The sequence below is a fragment of the Ailuropoda melanoleuca genome, chromosome 16, assembly GCF_002007445.2.
Source record: "Ailuropoda melanoleuca isolate Jingjing chromosome 16, ASM200744v2, whole genome shotgun sequence".
NCBI lineage: Eukaryota > Metazoa > Chordata > Mammalia > Carnivora > Ursidae > Ailuropoda > Ailuropoda melanoleuca.
The window spans coordinates 82,284,951-82,300,254 of NC_048233.1; the positions used below are offsets into that span (position 1 = coordinate 82,284,951).

General features: G+C 57.2%; 1 protein-coding gene across 2 annotated transcripts; it reads right to left on the reverse strand.

Annotated features, from left to right (window-relative positions):
* Window positions 1-2,295: 2,295 nt before the first annotated feature.
* CHRM1 (cholinergic receptor muscarinic 1) lies at window positions 2,296-14,657 on the reverse strand. 2 transcript variants are annotated; one of them, XM_011232513.3, is made up of 3 exons: window positions 14,068-14,657; window positions 13,518-13,610; window positions 2,296-5,529 (listed from the first exon to the last, which is right to left on the reverse strand). In XM_011232513.3, exon 3 carries the CDS (start codon window positions 5,449-5,451, stop codon window positions 4,069-4,071), a length of 1,383 nt encoding a protein of 460 aa, XP_011230815.1. In that variant the 5' UTR covers window positions 5,452-5,529; window positions 13,518-13,610; window positions 14,068-14,657; the 3' UTR covers window positions 2,296-4,068. The 2 variants fall into 2 exon arrangements, with proteins under 2 accessions (XP_011230815.1, XP_034502051.1); XM_034646160.1 differs by lacking the exon at window positions 13,518-13,610.
* Window positions 14,658-15,304: the final 647 nt, after the last annotated feature.

A 15,304-nucleotide genomic window follows, 5' to 3' on the forward strand; every position in this document is an offset into this window, starting at 1 on the left:
GGGGTACCTGTCTGAACGTCCCGTTGGATCAGCCTCTATTGTGTACAATCAGAGCCAGGCTCCAAGAAATGAAACTGAGGATTCCAAAAGCCTGGGGGAGGCCCTGGGGTCACTGGGAGAACTCAGGGGCTCTCCTGGAGGCCAAGCGTCCCGCCCCTCCATCCATCTCCTACTTGTCTGGTGAAGCTGGCACACAGGAGAGAGGTCGGGCTTGCCTCGGCGGGTTTAGCGTAGTAGCCAAGTGAACGGGTCCTTCCGGGGCCTTGGGTTCCTGCTGAGATGTGGGGGCAGTTGCTGAGGTGACCAAGACCATCTACTCTATCTTTTGCCCTGGGGTCCTGTTCTCTGGGAAGCAGCCCCGGCAGGTTTATCTAAGCGCCGTCTTGGCAGGGCAATTCCCTTGGCTGCCCGCAGATGGCGCTCAAGTGATGCGGTGGGAACGGCGGGCTGGCGGGGAGGGGGCAGCCCGGACGCCAGAGTCCTACCCGGCGCCCCTTCTCCAGGCCTGTTCCAACTTGGTAGGGGGAGGAGGTGGCATTCACACAGCCACCTCATTCTTTCCCCCACTTCCTTTTCACGTTCGAGACAGCCCTTGTTTCTGGGGCCAAGAAGGACTCCCTCAGGGAGGGAGGGGGCGCGGTGTTTGGGGTGGACTGATGCCACATCCAGCCACCCTCTCCTGTCAGCCTCAAGCCATTTCCTCCACCTTCTGGCAGCTGGCTTTGAAGGAATCTTGTTTCAGAGGCTTGCAGGGCACAGGCCCCATTTCCGGGATGCTGCCTTCGTGGACGGCACGCCCTCCCCACCCGGGCTTGTCCCCAATACTCCTTTTTGCGAGCCCCGTTTCTTCCCCCGGGGCGGGGCTGGGGGGATGGGACTCTGGGCTCCGTAAAGCCGCTGCTGGGGGTGTAGGGAGGAAAGGTGCGGGTCTGCAACCGCTGGTTTCTGGCCTTTACCTGAGAGCAGCCTTGTCCTGTGGTTAACACTGGTCGCAGAGCCACGGAGGGGCTTGCTTTCTCATCTGTCCCCGTCTCTTCCCTCTTCTGCCAGGAACGCATTTCCCTTGAGGACAGTGAAAATAAGAGACCTGCCTAGGGTTGCAAGGTGAGGGGCCGTGGGCAGGTAGGACCCGCGCCTGCGACAAGGGACAAGTGTGAACCGCTAGCCCCTTTCCTGATGCGAACGCCAGCTCTGACCTCCGTCTCCCGGCCTCCGGTGGAGCTCCAGCTGATCTGATTCCAGCGCTCCTGCTCTCCCAAGGCTGCTCGGCTTCCTCGGTCTCTCTGCCACCAAGACTTCCGTTCCAGTGCCTTCGCCAACGCCGCAGGGCCTGGCATTTAACCCTAAAGGGGGCTCAGGGCTATGAGGGAGCAGGGGCGAGGAAGGGGCGCTCCCAGGGTCTAGAGCTGACATAGTGTAGGACGCTTCCCTTTCGAAGGCTTCCTGGAGTCCTCACTGCCATGCGGGGTGACCTTCCATGCCCTGTCTGTAAAAGTTCGACCCCACCCAGGACCTCAGTCCTCTGGCCAGCATTTCTCAAACTTCGGCCTGCATCAGCGCACCTGGATGGCTTGTCGAAGCACATGGCTGCGCTCGACCCCTAGAGTTTCTGCTTCTGTCCTTCTGGGGTGACCCTGAGAACTTAGAGATCTAACAAGTTCCTGGGTGATACTAATGCCACTGGTCAGGATGGCAGTGACTTCAAGGATTAACTCAGGAGGTCTGGGTTGTCGAAAGCCGGGCACATTCCAGAGAAAGGTTTGGTCCTCACCCGGCTCCTGGGAGATCACCCCTAAGCCCTTGGAATATCCAGCCTGATAAGAGTGTCTTTGCTTACCTGGGGGCCTTGGGCCTTATGGTAACAGGTTAGCCCCTGGAGGGGCTGAAGACTAAGTAACTAAGGCCAGCCAAGTGGGTCACCCAGGCTTAAATGAGCAATTTCCAGTAGAACATTGGACACCAAGACTCAGGTAAGCTTTTGTGGTTGGCAATCCTTCATGCATGTGGTCACACATGAAAAAATTAAATGTTGTCCCCATGACTCCACTGGGAGAGGATACTGAAAGCTTGCACCTGGTCTCTCCTGGACTCTGCCCTCTGTGCTATTAGCTTCTGATTTTTTTTTTTTTTTCTAGAGAAGGGGAGAGAGAGCGCAGGGAGGGAGGACGGGAGGGACAGAGGGAGAGAGAGAATCCTAAGCAGGCTTCACACCCAGTGAGGAGCCTGACACGGGATCAATTCCTCAACCCTGAGATCATGACCTGAGATCATGAAATCAAGAGTTGGGTGCTTAGTGACTAAGCCACCCAGGCACCCCTTCTTTGCTGATTTCAATTTATATTCTTTTACTGTAATAAATTTTAGCCATGAATGTAACAGCTTTGCTGAGTTGTGTGTGTCTTTCTAGCGAATCACTGAACCTAAGGGTGGTCTTGAGGACCCCCAATGAGAGCCACTACTTTCTGCTGTGGGGCTAACCTAAAATTCCTTTGCCTTAGGCTTTGGTGCCCCCTCACCGATGAAATGCCTTGAAACCTGGCCTGAGAGTCCCTTTATGGAGTGCTTTTGGCCTGGACGCCAGGTGTCCCCTTTCCGTAGTCCAGGGGTCAGGAGGCTGTCCTCTGGGGTCACTGGGTCTTCGTCTCCCCATCTGTAAATGGGGCCTTGGAGCAGTTCTGCTCTCCCTGGGTCTAACAGGGCCCCAGAGCGGCCACATAGGATAAAGCTGATAGAGAATATGCTGGGCTATGGGCGAGGGCAATTCACTTCACCTGGCCTCCCTACGGCCCTCAGAGCCCTACTCCCCTGAGCTGGGGACCCTGGAATGCTGGGACCCACAGGATTCGGGAGATCCAGCCACTCAGTGCTGCCCCTCCCGGGACCACCCTTGGGGCAGTGGCCCACGTTCCACAGTATCTGGGCCCTCCCTGTCCCATTCTGCTCTGGCCTCAGACCAGGCCCGCGATCCAACACAGGGAAGAAGGTCCCAGAGTGCCCGCCAGTTACGTGGCTTTATTCACAGACTCAGCACTTGCTGAGGATAGAAGGAAAGAACATTTGGGGCCAGGCTGGGCCTGGAGATAAGGGCGGCTGGGAGGCCATGCATGGGTTGGACTGGGAGCTCACAGGAGAGGACCTGCAGGCTGGGCCAGGCCTGTGTGGGGCAGGCTGGAGGCAGGCAGCATGCGGGAGGCCTGGCTAGGCCTGCACGGAGCAGATCTGTCCAGGTGGTGGCTGTGAGCCGGGGAGGGAGGGAGGGTCTGAGGGTTTCTCTGGGGCAGAGGGTGTAGGTGTGGGGCCGGACAGCAGGCACCCCTGCCCCTCATTCCCAGGGAAACTACATAGTGGGACAGTCAGAACACCTGGTGCCTGGCCCTGCTGCTGCCTCTGGACTTGGTGTGTGACTAGCCAAGCTGGTCTCTTCTGGTGTCATTGTCCTGCTGATGCTTGGACATTTGCCTTGGGGACATTCTGGGGACATTTGTAGGGAGGCTGGACAACCCTGGAGAGTGTGCCTGGGGTTCGGCAGTGGGGGCTGTGCCTGCGGAGGGAGGGGGTGCCCAGCCAGGTGGTGCTCCCTTGGAGCCAAGCTTTCCCCCTCTGTGGTTGGTGTCAGCTCCCTGCTGTTGCCCCAGGGGGTACCATCTCCCACCATCTCCTCTGTCCTCCGGGGCCAGCCCCTGGGCCGGGGATGACTGAGGTGTTAACGTTCTTTCTCCTGGCCCTGCCCTGCTGGCTCCCCACAGATTTCCTGCCTGAAGGCAAACAAGGGATCCAAAGCTTGGATCCTCCTCCCCCAGCCTTCTTCCTGGTGAAGAGCCCATTCCCACCCAGCAGGGAACAGAAAAACCAGTTCCCCGGGTTCATTCCCTGCCCGGGAATAGCAAAGTTTGGAAAGCTGGCAGGGTTTCTCTGGGCTGTCCAGGAAGGTGACCTAGGGTCCCCCCCACACCCCCCCGGAAGCCTGGTGAGGACAGAGCAGGGCCCTGGGTCTGAGGTCACAGCCCCCGGCCGCTTCCTCCCCGGCTGCCCCGGGGACTGGGGCGGCGGGATGCAGGTGAGGGGCCGTCAGCACTGGCGGGAGGGGGTGCGGTGCACAGAGCCGGGGCGCTTGGGGATCTTGCGCCAGCGACGCTTGTCCCAGCGGCAGAGCAGCAGCAGGCGGAAGGTGTCCCGGAAGGCTTTGTTGCAGAGCGCGTAGCACATGGGGTTGATGGTGCTGTTGACATAGCACAGCCAGTAGCCCAGCTCCCACAGGGTCTCGGGAACACAGTTCTTGCAGAAAGTGGACACCAGCACCATGATGTTGTACGGCGTCCAGGTGAGGATGAAGGCCAGCAGAATGGCACTCAGGGTCCGAGCCGCCTTCTTCTCCTTGACCAACGAGAAGGTCTTCCGCTTGGCCAGCTGCTCCTTCCCTCGGGGCTTCTGGCCCTTGCCGGCTCGCTCTCGCCCTTTCCGGGTTGGCCTCTTGACCGTGTTGGGGGAGCTCCGGGGGGGCTGCTTGGCGGGGGCCTGCGCCTCAGGGTCCACCATGGGCATCTTGATCACCACCTCAGAGCCAGGCTCCTCGCCCTCCGAGGATGTGAGGGACTCCATGGAGCCTTCGTCCTCTTCCTCTTCCTCCTTCCAGCTGTAGGCCTGCAGCAGCCTGGGGGCCCGGCAGCAGCGGCAGCAGCGGCCCGGAGGGGTCTCCGGGGAGCCCTCAGTCCCCCGCTGGGACCGCTCGGAGCTGCTGCTGCTGCCGCCCCCCTTCCCGGGTGTCTCGGAGCCCTGCAGGGCCGCCAGCTCCCGGGCCCGGTTCTCCGTCTCCCGGTAGATGCGCCAATAGAGCGTGCACATGACCGTGACCGGGAGGTAGAACGCGGCCATGGCCGTGCCAAAGGTGATGATGGGCTGGGAGAGGAACTGGATGTAGCACTGCCCGGCTAGCACCGTCCGCTCCCCTACCAGGTACTGCCAGAAGAGGATGGCGGGCGCCCACAGGATGAAGGACACCAGCCAGGCCAGGCCAATCATCAGGGCGGCCCGGCGCGGCGTGCGCTTGGCTCGGTAGCTCAGGGGCCGGGTGACCGAGAAGTAGCGGTCGAAGCTGATGAGCAGCAGATTCATGACGGAGGCGTTGCTCGCCACGTAGTCTAGGGCCAGCCACAGGTCGCAGGCCAGTGTGCCCAGAGCCCAGTGGCCCATGAGCAGGTACGTGGTATAGAGGTTCATGGAGAAGGTGCCGATGATGAGGTCGGCGCAGGCCAGGCTGAGCAGGAAGTAGTTGTTGACCGTCTTGAGCTCAGTGTTGACCTTGAAGGAGATGAGGACCAGCAGGTTGCCTGTCACCGTGGCCAGGGACAGGAGGCCTGTGGTGATCCCAATGAAAGCCACTTGCCAGGGCCCCTTTCCCGGTGCCAGGACGGTGATGTTGGGGCTGACGGCGGGTGGGGCCGAGGTGTTCATGGTGCTGGCGTGGGACTGGGGGGGGGCAGCCCCTTCCTCTAGTCGCACTACAGGGCTTCCTCAGGGGAAGAGCATCACCTGAAAAGAGAGGACGCGGGCTTTGGTTGGGCTGCTGGTCGTCTCTGATAGCTTGGGGTGGGAGGGGCTGGGGACACGGCCTCTGCCATCTCCGGGCTTTGGGCCAGACGTCACCCCTTCTCACCAGTGGCCACACACAGTCATTTAGGAGGCACTTTCCCAGCCACGAATGGCTGTGCCGGCAGCACCGGGGGGAGGGGTTTGGAATCCAGAGATGGAGTCCTCCTTCCAGCTTCACCATTCAGACTCTGAGCCTCAATTTTCTCATTGGGAAATTGCTACTAACTCCTGTCTTGCTTAACTCATGTGGCAGGAGTTGGGAAGCTCGCTTTGTATACAGGACTGCCAAATTTTCAAAGCACTTCACTCAATTTTATTAAAGCTCTCATTTACTAGGTAGTTACTACATGCCAGCCAGATGCAGCACTAAGCACTTAATTGAATTATCTAATTTAACTGTCGTACATCTCTGGGAGGAAGGTCTCTTATGCTCCCCATTCCCCTGAGGCAGCCGTGGCTCCAAGCAGCCACAAGACCCAGCCACAGGGACAGAGGAGGTGAGTACGATTAGAACGCATGTCTCTCTTTTCCTTTGAGCCTGTGGAGTGGGATCCTTCCATCAAATAAGGAGAGATGGGAAGGCCGGGGGAGAGCTCTAGAGAAGATAAGGGGGAGGCGTATGTTGGTGTGTTTGCATGTTTCCCTGTGTGTGCGCGTGCACGTGTGTGCGTGTGTCTGTGTGTGACCCAGAGATAGAGAGAGAGAAAGACAGAGAGAGAATGAGAGAGGAGGAGGGCAGTGTTTGGAGCTGGATCAGACCCTCTAGGAGGGCAGAGGCTAAGTTGTTCTGGGCCTGAACGTTTGCTTGGTGGTAGAAAGTCTGGAGTGGGGGGTGCCTGGGTGGCTCAGTCGGTTAAGCGTCCGCCTTCAGCTCAGGTCATGATCCCAGGGTTCTGGGATCGAGTCCCGTGTTGGGCTCCCTACTAAGCAGGGAGTCTGCTTCTCCCTCTGCCTGCCGCTCCCCCTGCTTGTGCTCTCTCTCTCTCTCTCTCTCTCTCTCTCTCACAAATACATAAATAAAATCTTAAAAAACAAAAAAAAAAGAAAGGAAGTCTGGAGTGAAAGCAGGCAGTGGGGTCTGAGGGCCTCAGCTCCCAGCAAGGGTCTGGCCCCAGGTGAGGTGCGAGATCCCCCTTCTGTCTCCCCATTCTGTTACTGGGTCCAAGCTGAGTGGTGGGCAGCAAGGGGAAAGGAAAGATCCCCCCATGTTTCTTGAAACTGGAGTCCAGTGCAGGCACTGAAGGTGGGTAAAGGGAGAAGCCGGGTCTGTTAGCAGAGACCCCACAGCTCAGCCATGGCTTTGCTATTGTATGTTTCGGCGGGTCCCTTCCTGTCCTGGGCCTCAGGCATCCATCTGTCCCTGGAAGAGTTGGGGTCTGCTCCCACCTGCTGCTATGGTTTCAGGGGCCATATCTTTGGAAAAATTCCAAGGGAGAGACAGCAGACAAGGGCCCAGCAGGCTCTGTGTTCCTCAGGACCCGGTCTGTGACAGAGAGACTAGTGTACCGTGTGCCTGTGAGGAGGTCGGTGCATGACAGGGGGCTTCGGGGTGCGTGGCTGTGACACGTGTGACCGAGGGTGTGTGGCTGAGGTCATCTCCACTGGTCATGGTGTCAGTTCGTGAGAGGGACTCTCGGGAGGGCAGTCTGGAGTGTGACAGAAAGAGCAAGAAGGACCGTGGCTGTGAGCGCGTGCTTGTGTGTCTCGGGCAGTATGCACCTCAGGGGGACAGGGAACATCACGGTGGAAAGGCCCCAACAGCCTGAGCCAGACTGTCTCCATTTGAATCTGGGCTGTACCATTTACTGGGTATGTGATCCCTGCTGGTGGCATAATTGCCATGTGCCTCGTTTTCCTCAGCTGGACACCAGAATGACACTAGTCCCTGGTGAATAAATCAAGGCATTGTTGCGAGGCCTAAATGGGTCCATGGATGTCGAGTGCCCGGGACAGGCCTGACACTACACGGTGAGTGCTGGGTTCCCACCGATTCTTAGCATGTGCCAGTGAGGGCTCCCTCCTACGAGGGTCTGCTCCTTTTTCTTTTTCTTTTTTTTAAGATTTATTTGAGACAGAGAGGGAGAGAGGGAAGGAGGGGGAGGAAGGGCAGAGGGAGAGGGAAAGAGAGAATCCCCAGCAGACCCCCCGGTGAGCACAGAGCCCAACGTGGGGTTCGATCCCAGGACCCTGAGATCAGGACCTGAGTTGAAATTGAGAGTCGAGCACTTAACCTACTGAGCCACGCAGCTGGCCCAAGTGTCTGCTCCTTCGATTAGAAATTTCTTGGGGCTCCTGGCTGGCTCAGTCGGTGGACCATGTGACTCTTCATCTTGGGGTCACGAGTTCAAGTCCCACATTGGGTGTAGAGATTATTCTGATGAATAACCTTAAAAGAAATTTGGAATACGCTGACAATAGCAACTAATAATGATAATGACCATTGTCACTCAGTGCTCCCTGAGTGGCAGTCGCTGCTCAAAGTCCTTATGTGCATTATTGCATTTAATCTTAACAGGGAAACCCGTGACCTAGGGGTCACTCTTCTCTCCATTTCACAGGTGAAAAACTGAGGCTGAGAAAAGCAAGAGAATTGGCACAAGATCACACAGGTAACGTAGGAACCAAGATCTGAGCCTGAGAAGTCTGTTCCAATGAAACTTTATTTATAAAAACCGATGGCTGGCCTGGAGGCCATAAGTTTGCCAATTTGAATTTTATTTTTTTTTAATCTTACTTATTTATTTTTTTTTTGAGTAATCTCTACACCCAACATGGGGCTTGAACTCAAGACCCTGAGATCAAGAGTCGCGCGTGCTCTTCTGACGGAGCCAGCCAGGCACCCCACCAATCTGAATTTTTAAAATATGATGCTGAAAAATTATTTGTCTTGCTTACTGAGTTTTGTTGCGTCCTCTTCCCATAACCAAGGTCAGGTGCTGGGCTGGAGGCTGGCATTGGACTGCGTCTGCTGGGGCCTTCCCTGGGGTGGCATGGGTGGACGCCACCACAGCGACAGGGTTACCCTGCACAACTCCTGTCCCTTTGGTCCGAACTCAGTGTTGTTTAGTACCCATTGTACAGATGGAGCAACTGAGGCCCAGAGAAAAGAGGGAAGAAGGCATGGTGTACCCCCAAAGTCTCCTGGCGCCTAGCTTGGGTGCTGGCTCCCTTTCCCGACCCCTCGACCTCTGGTGCTTTGGGGCAGCTCTGTAGCCCCCAGTGGTTCCCTGGGCCAAGACTGTGAAAAGACTGAGTCAGAGTCAGACCAGAGCAGCTTGCTGACCTCAGAGGCCACACCCGCGGCAGCTGCTGGGGCGTCCTGCTGCCTGGGCGCGGTGCAGCCGTCAACACTGCGCCAAGGCCTCCACTGTCGAATCTGGTCCCACATCACAGCCGGGGTTGGCCTGGGGGGGCGGTGAGGGAGACAGTTTGCCTCGGGTGTAAAATCTGAGATGCCCCCAAACTCAGTGTTCAAGAAAACGGATAGTTTAATGCAATATTTAAAAAACTGGAAATGGATGGAACGGCCGGCTGCCTCAGTCGAAGAGCACGTGACTCTTGATCTCAGGGTCGTGAGTCCGAGCCCCACGCTGGGTGTAGAGATGACTTAAAAAAAAAAGAGGAAATTGATGCACAGCTATCCACGATGAACAAAATTTTAAACAAAGGCAGGGTCCAATCCTGCACTTGCACAAACAATCCTATCACCCATGACTCACCCTGATCCTGGCCCTGGTTCCAATGAAACTTTATTTACAAAAACAGACGGCCCGCCTGTGGGCTGTCTAGTTTGTTGTTTGATTTTTTTTTTTTTTGGCTAATTGATTTTTTAAAATGTTACATTACAATATGATTTAACTTGATTAGTGAATTTTTGTGTGTCCTCCCTCAAAACTGTCTCTTCCTAGCGGTGTGGTCATCAGCAATCATTTAACCCATCCTTCCCTGGCCACCCTGTATCTGACAGACCATGGGGCTCACGGCATCCCAAGTGCCTGTCTGTACTTATTTCTGGCTCCTCAGTCCCATCCACAGCCCAGCCCCCTCTTGCTGTCCATACCCCGGCACAGTCCCTCTCTGGGTCCCGGAGTCCTCATTTGTTTTTTTCTTTTTCTTTTCAAAAATGTGTTTTTATTATATATATGTATATATGTATATGTATATATATATGTATATATATTTATATTTAAAGATTATTTATTTATTTGATAGAAAGAGGGAGAACAAGTAGGGGGAGGAGCTGAGGAAGAAGGAGAAGCAGACTCCCCACTGAGCCAGGAGCCTGATGCGGGGCTCGATCCCGGGACCCCGAGATCATGACCTGAGCCGAATACAGATGCTTAACTGATTGAACCATCCGGGTGCCCCAGCTTACAGAATGAGGGACCCTATGAGAAGTGATCCTTGGAGGTGAGGAGGCTGACAGTCCCCCTCCTTAATGGCTAGAAATCCCTCCCACTCACTCATTTTAATAGCCACACTGATAACCACCATAATTAATCACTTCCTGCATGCCAGACACTTGATGTATGATCTCATTTCATGTAGTCCGTAGGGCACCCCAGTGGGGGTTCCTGTCTCTATTTCACAGATGAAGATACTGAAGCCCGTCTTGTTGGTGGTCCCACAGGAAGTGGTGGAGCTAGGATTCTGCCCTGGGGCCTGTGGGCTCCGCGGCCGCGTGCTTTCCACTTGGCAGACTCCTCTATACCCCACCTATGAGCTCTAGGGGCTGAGGGCTCCCATCCGGAACAACTGGGGGAAAAAGGAGGGCAGTGGTTCTGGGGAACTGGACCCTGATTCTTGCCACCTCTGGACCTTCTGAGCTCTTGGGATGCGACCCAACAACAGAGTTGTCAAAAACTCTCTCTTTCTTCCCCAGTCAGAAGCAGGGGTCTTCCCCAAAACCTCTCCCGGACAGTGATTTGCTCAGGAGAACGTTCCTGGGGGCCTGTGCTGGTCCCTGACACGTGACCTTGGGCAAGTCACTGTCCCAACCTGGTAATCCTTCTGTAGGATGATTGTGCGTGAGGGTGCAGGGACGTGCTTTCCTGCTCAGGACTGCGGCCTCCTGATGAAGGTTGTTGGGAGCTTTTAATAATATTACTAATATTATCATAGCAACTGGCATTTACTGACTGCTTACCATACACCAGACATGGCTCTAAGCATTCTCTCCATGATTTAATTGACCTGTTACAACTCCTTATGAAGCAGGTTTTATTATTCTCAATTTGCAAAAGGGGCAACTGAGGTTTTGAGACCTTGAGGACCTTAAATCCTTACTGCAACCAGCATTTAGACCTCTAGGACCCCTGCCTACTCTACCCTGCTCTTGTGGCAATGGTGGGCTCCACAGCCTCCTCGCCCACCTTGGCTGACTTGGCCAACCCATAGTTTGAGGTCTGAGTCAGTGAGGAATCAGTCCTTCCTTCAGAATCTGGCCTGTGTATGCGTGTGTGCGCGCGCGTGTGCGTGCGTGCATGTGTGTGTTTGACAGTGTCTGTTGTCGATCTGCGTGATGTATGATGACAGCGCCGTGGGAGGGGGAGGTCTAGCCGTAGCTCTGAGAAGCAGGGTAGGGGCTGTGCCTCATTCGCTGCTTTATCCCAGGGCTTGGCACACATAGTTGCTCAGTAAGAATTCTGTGGAATAAATAAGGGCATATGTACGTGGGGTCCTCCTGTTCGACTTCAGGCTCAGGGTCATGAGGAAGACTCCACAGGGGTCAGGATCCGGAGCATGCCCCCCAGCCCCCTCGCCTGCTCCTTCCGGTTCTGCAACCCCTCACTCGCCAGGTCCCTGTCCCCTGGGGGAGGCCCTGTCTGGCTTGAGGGCACAGGAGAAAAATGGCCGAGGGCATCCTCACCTGTTAAATGGACCAGGGAGCCCCTGACTCACCTGCTGCAGGGAAGCTGAGTGAGGTGACAGGACAGGCACGGGTGTGGGATGGGGCCTGTCGGTGCTGGGGGAGGAAAAAGGCAGCCTGGGCTTAAAGAGTTAAGGGATGAGGTCAGAGCCTCTAGAACAGCAGGCCAGACTGCTGACCGCCAGAGCCTTGGATCAGTCCCTAGGGGCTGGGGATCTGGCCGGCAAGAGGAAGGGGGAGGCCGGCAGCGACTGCTGGGGAGAGGGATTCCTGAACACTTGGGCTTCCTGAATCTTACCACTGGCCAATTTGTGAAGAAGGGGAGACAGAGAACAAGGGGGTGCTGGGGAAGAGATTCAGGAGGGAGGGGAGAAGCCATCTTGCCATTCCGGGCCTGGGAGCTGGCAGAGCGCTGACTGGAGAGGGAGATACGAGATAGGGTCTGTGGGGCTGGGCTCCCGGGACTTCACATGTGCATAGAGGACGGCGCTCCTCTGGCCAGGTCGTCTGACCAGTCGCTTCTGCTGGAGCCTTAATCCAGAAGCCAGCCTGTCAGAGGGGGCTCTCTCCCCCAGGTTAATTTTTCTCTAACAGTAGCTCCTGACCCATTAAAGGTGCACAAAACTCCCACCTCTGATGCCTGGCCTGGGGAATGAGGGGGTAAACACATGCAATTTACCACATTTTCAGGCTCAACAGTCACCACTGGGACAGCCAACTAGCCCTGGGGGGAGCAGCAGCCATCAGTTAAATGCTCATAAATGTGCCGCGGAGCCGGAAGACGAGCGTCAGCCCTAGAACCACTGCCAAATACACTCACGGCTGATGGACTTTAACCAGTTGCCCGACTTCAGCCAAACCATGCGAGAGCCAGGCAGTCAGCAGGCCGGGCCCTAGACCTCACTCTGCCAGGTGGCATCAGCAGTGCTCCGCCCCTCATGCACCTCTCCACTTGCCCCCTGTTCTTCCATCCTTGAGTTCTCCTCCCCGTTTCCTTTCTTCTCTCTCCCTCCCTCCCCCATCCTTCGAGGCATCACCATGGCATCACAGCAGAGCAGAAACCCAGCGAGATATTCACCCACCTCTCCCCGCCCGCCCTCCCCTCCAGAGCCCAAGCTCCTGCCTCCCAGCGCTTGCTGCCTCCCTACCCCGTCATCTTGCTCAGGGAGGTGGGGGTGCAGTGCTGCCCGAGGGTGAGGGGAATGGGGTCCCAGCCCAGGAGGACCCCTCAGTGTCCCTTCTGGGACCATGAGCACGTCCCTTCTCCTTTCTCAGCCTCAGTCTCTCCATCTGTTCGATGGGGAGGTTCCTTTTTAGGGCTGACGTGACCTGTGCCTAACCCCTTCTTGGCACTCTGGACTCCTCTTTGCACTCGGAGATCTAGTTCTCAGACCTCCAGGCCCCTGCCCGGGGGACAAGAGTCACATCTTCCGCAGCCCCGTTTCGCCATCCCCTCCCCTGCCGTCTGTATCACAGCAGCGATCATGGCTTGCCCAGTGGCTGAGGGCAGGGGGCAGAGAACTAACTCTTATCTGACAGCTCAGTGAGCAGCTGATTACCCAGGGATAGGAGACTGTCCGGCTGCAGGAGACAATCTGACTCCTTCCGGCCAGTTGGGGGGGTGGGGTGGTGGTGGTGGTTGGGTCAGCCTGGGTGGAGCTGTAGGTATGTTTTGTGGCAAGAGGTGAACCCCTCTTGCTAGCACCGATAACCCCTAAGCAGCACTTGTCTGAATGACCCAAGGAGAGCTGACCACCCCCTCCCCAGCTGCCAGCCCGGGAGCTGGCGACTGCAAGAACCCAGCCCACCCTACCTACATTGTGGAGTCTGGGGGTACTGGGATGGGTGCCCATTAGTACCCATGCATTACCAGAACACAGGACTGAGACCTGCTCTGTGGGAACCCAAGATACTGTGGACATAGGGAGGGCCCTCTGGGCCCTTGCACACGTCAGGGCCACGTTCCCTGGCTGGTGTGGCCTTCCATGTGCCCATTTGTTCCCGGAGAGCCCTGGGGCTCTTGGCCTGGTCTCCTGCTGGCTTCTGGCCTAACACCCACCTTGGCATCCAGTTTGTCCGTCTGGCCGGCAACCTGGTTCAGTCCATCTTGGGGGGGCTGAAGGTGGATGGGGGTGGTGGGAGTCAGGGTTCCCTGAGGGAGAAGAGGAGGAGGTTCTGGGACTGACACCCCAACGTCGGCAGGGGGGTCAACCTCCCACAGGATGCTGGTGGCAAGGGCTGCCCTCTGGCCCCCTGCCCTTTCAACTCTGTCCCTGGGATTCTGGGTCCTCTGCCTGCTACGTGACGGCTTAATCCCTCTGGGCTCCAGGTCCAGTTTCCTAAAGGGGGGATCTCCATCTCCTCTGCCAGCTGAACCCCAGAAAAACATCAGGTGTGTCTGCTCAAAGCCATGAGACCGGGTGTTTGGAGCAGCCACTGTCCAATGCTACAGAGCCCCCTTGGCCTCTGGACCCCTCCTCAGCCCCCTCCTCTCTCTGGAGTTCATCCCCATTTCCTGCTAGTCCTGGTCTCTGCTTTGCTCCCAGGACCCTGCTTTTCCCGCCCCCACCTCAGTGGAGCCCCTCCCAAGCCCTCCCAAATGTACTCACCATGGGACTGGAGAAGGGTCGTAGGGTCCTCAGCCCCACTGCCTCCCCGGGGGCCGGCGGCGTCTCCAGGGACCCAAACACCTGGCTCCCGGGGGGAGCTGCGCCCTGTGCTGGCAGCCGGAGAGGCACAGCCAGTGATTGGCATGTCCCACCCCCTGGCACGCCAGCCTGGGGGGGGGAGGGAGGAGAGGAAAGAGAGGGAGGGAGGAAAGGGAGAAAAGGAAGGGAGGGGGAGCTGGAGGGAAGCCTCAGGCAGCGTCTGGGGTTGGACTAGGTCCTGGAGCGTGCCCCCCTCCTCCACTAGGGCACCTAATTTGAGCCCCGAGAGGGAGGAGGTAGGACATGGGGAAAACGAGCCCAGGAAGGCTAAAAGTCCAGAACGGGAGAGAAGGCGGATACAGGGAGACAAACACCCACACCCACGGCACACAGACTCAGTGGCACACACACACACACACCCTCACAAAGGCACACTGTTTCCCGGGGCTCCTTCCCCCCCCAACCTTAGAGCCCCCAACCCGTGTGCACCATGCCCCGACACACACCCCCTGGCATTCACATGCCTGTTTCCCTCATACGCGCCCTGCCCCCTGCACATGCCCACGCGCCCACCCACCCACCCACCCAGCCCCACACCCTGCTCTTCCTCCCTGCTGCGAAGGAGCTCGATTCCTTCTGTTTGGAAATGACACATTGGGCCTCACGTGAGAGGCTCCAACTTGGAACAGACCCAGAGGGCTGGCGCACCCGCCCCAGGGGCTGGGCAGACGTGCCCGCGTGTGGGGCTGCGTGCTCTTGCGTCTGTCCAGGCTGCAGAGCCCGGGTGCGAGGCTATATGGGGGTCTGGTTGGAAGGGATGAGTGCGGGGGGGGGGGCGTGTGTGAACGACACGTGCTGCCGAGTGCCCACCCCCTCAACGTGAAGGTCCCTGAATACCATGCAACCTGTGTAAATGCGGGTGTCACCCTGTTGGTCGGGAAACAGGACGTGTGTGTACACGTGTATCTGTATTCGGCGTGTGTCTGAGTGTTGCCCAACTGTGGAACTTGCTAATTCTGACAAGTGAGGCAGCCTCTACCCCCCTGCCTGCTCCACCCCCAGCTTCCACTTGGAAGACAGACAGACAGGCAGACAGACAGCTCTCCTCCCAGCTTGTCAAACTCTGTCTCTCCTGACTCCCACTCAGGGCTCACAGGTGTGTACCTGGGAAGTGACAACCTTGCCCTTTCTCCCCGCC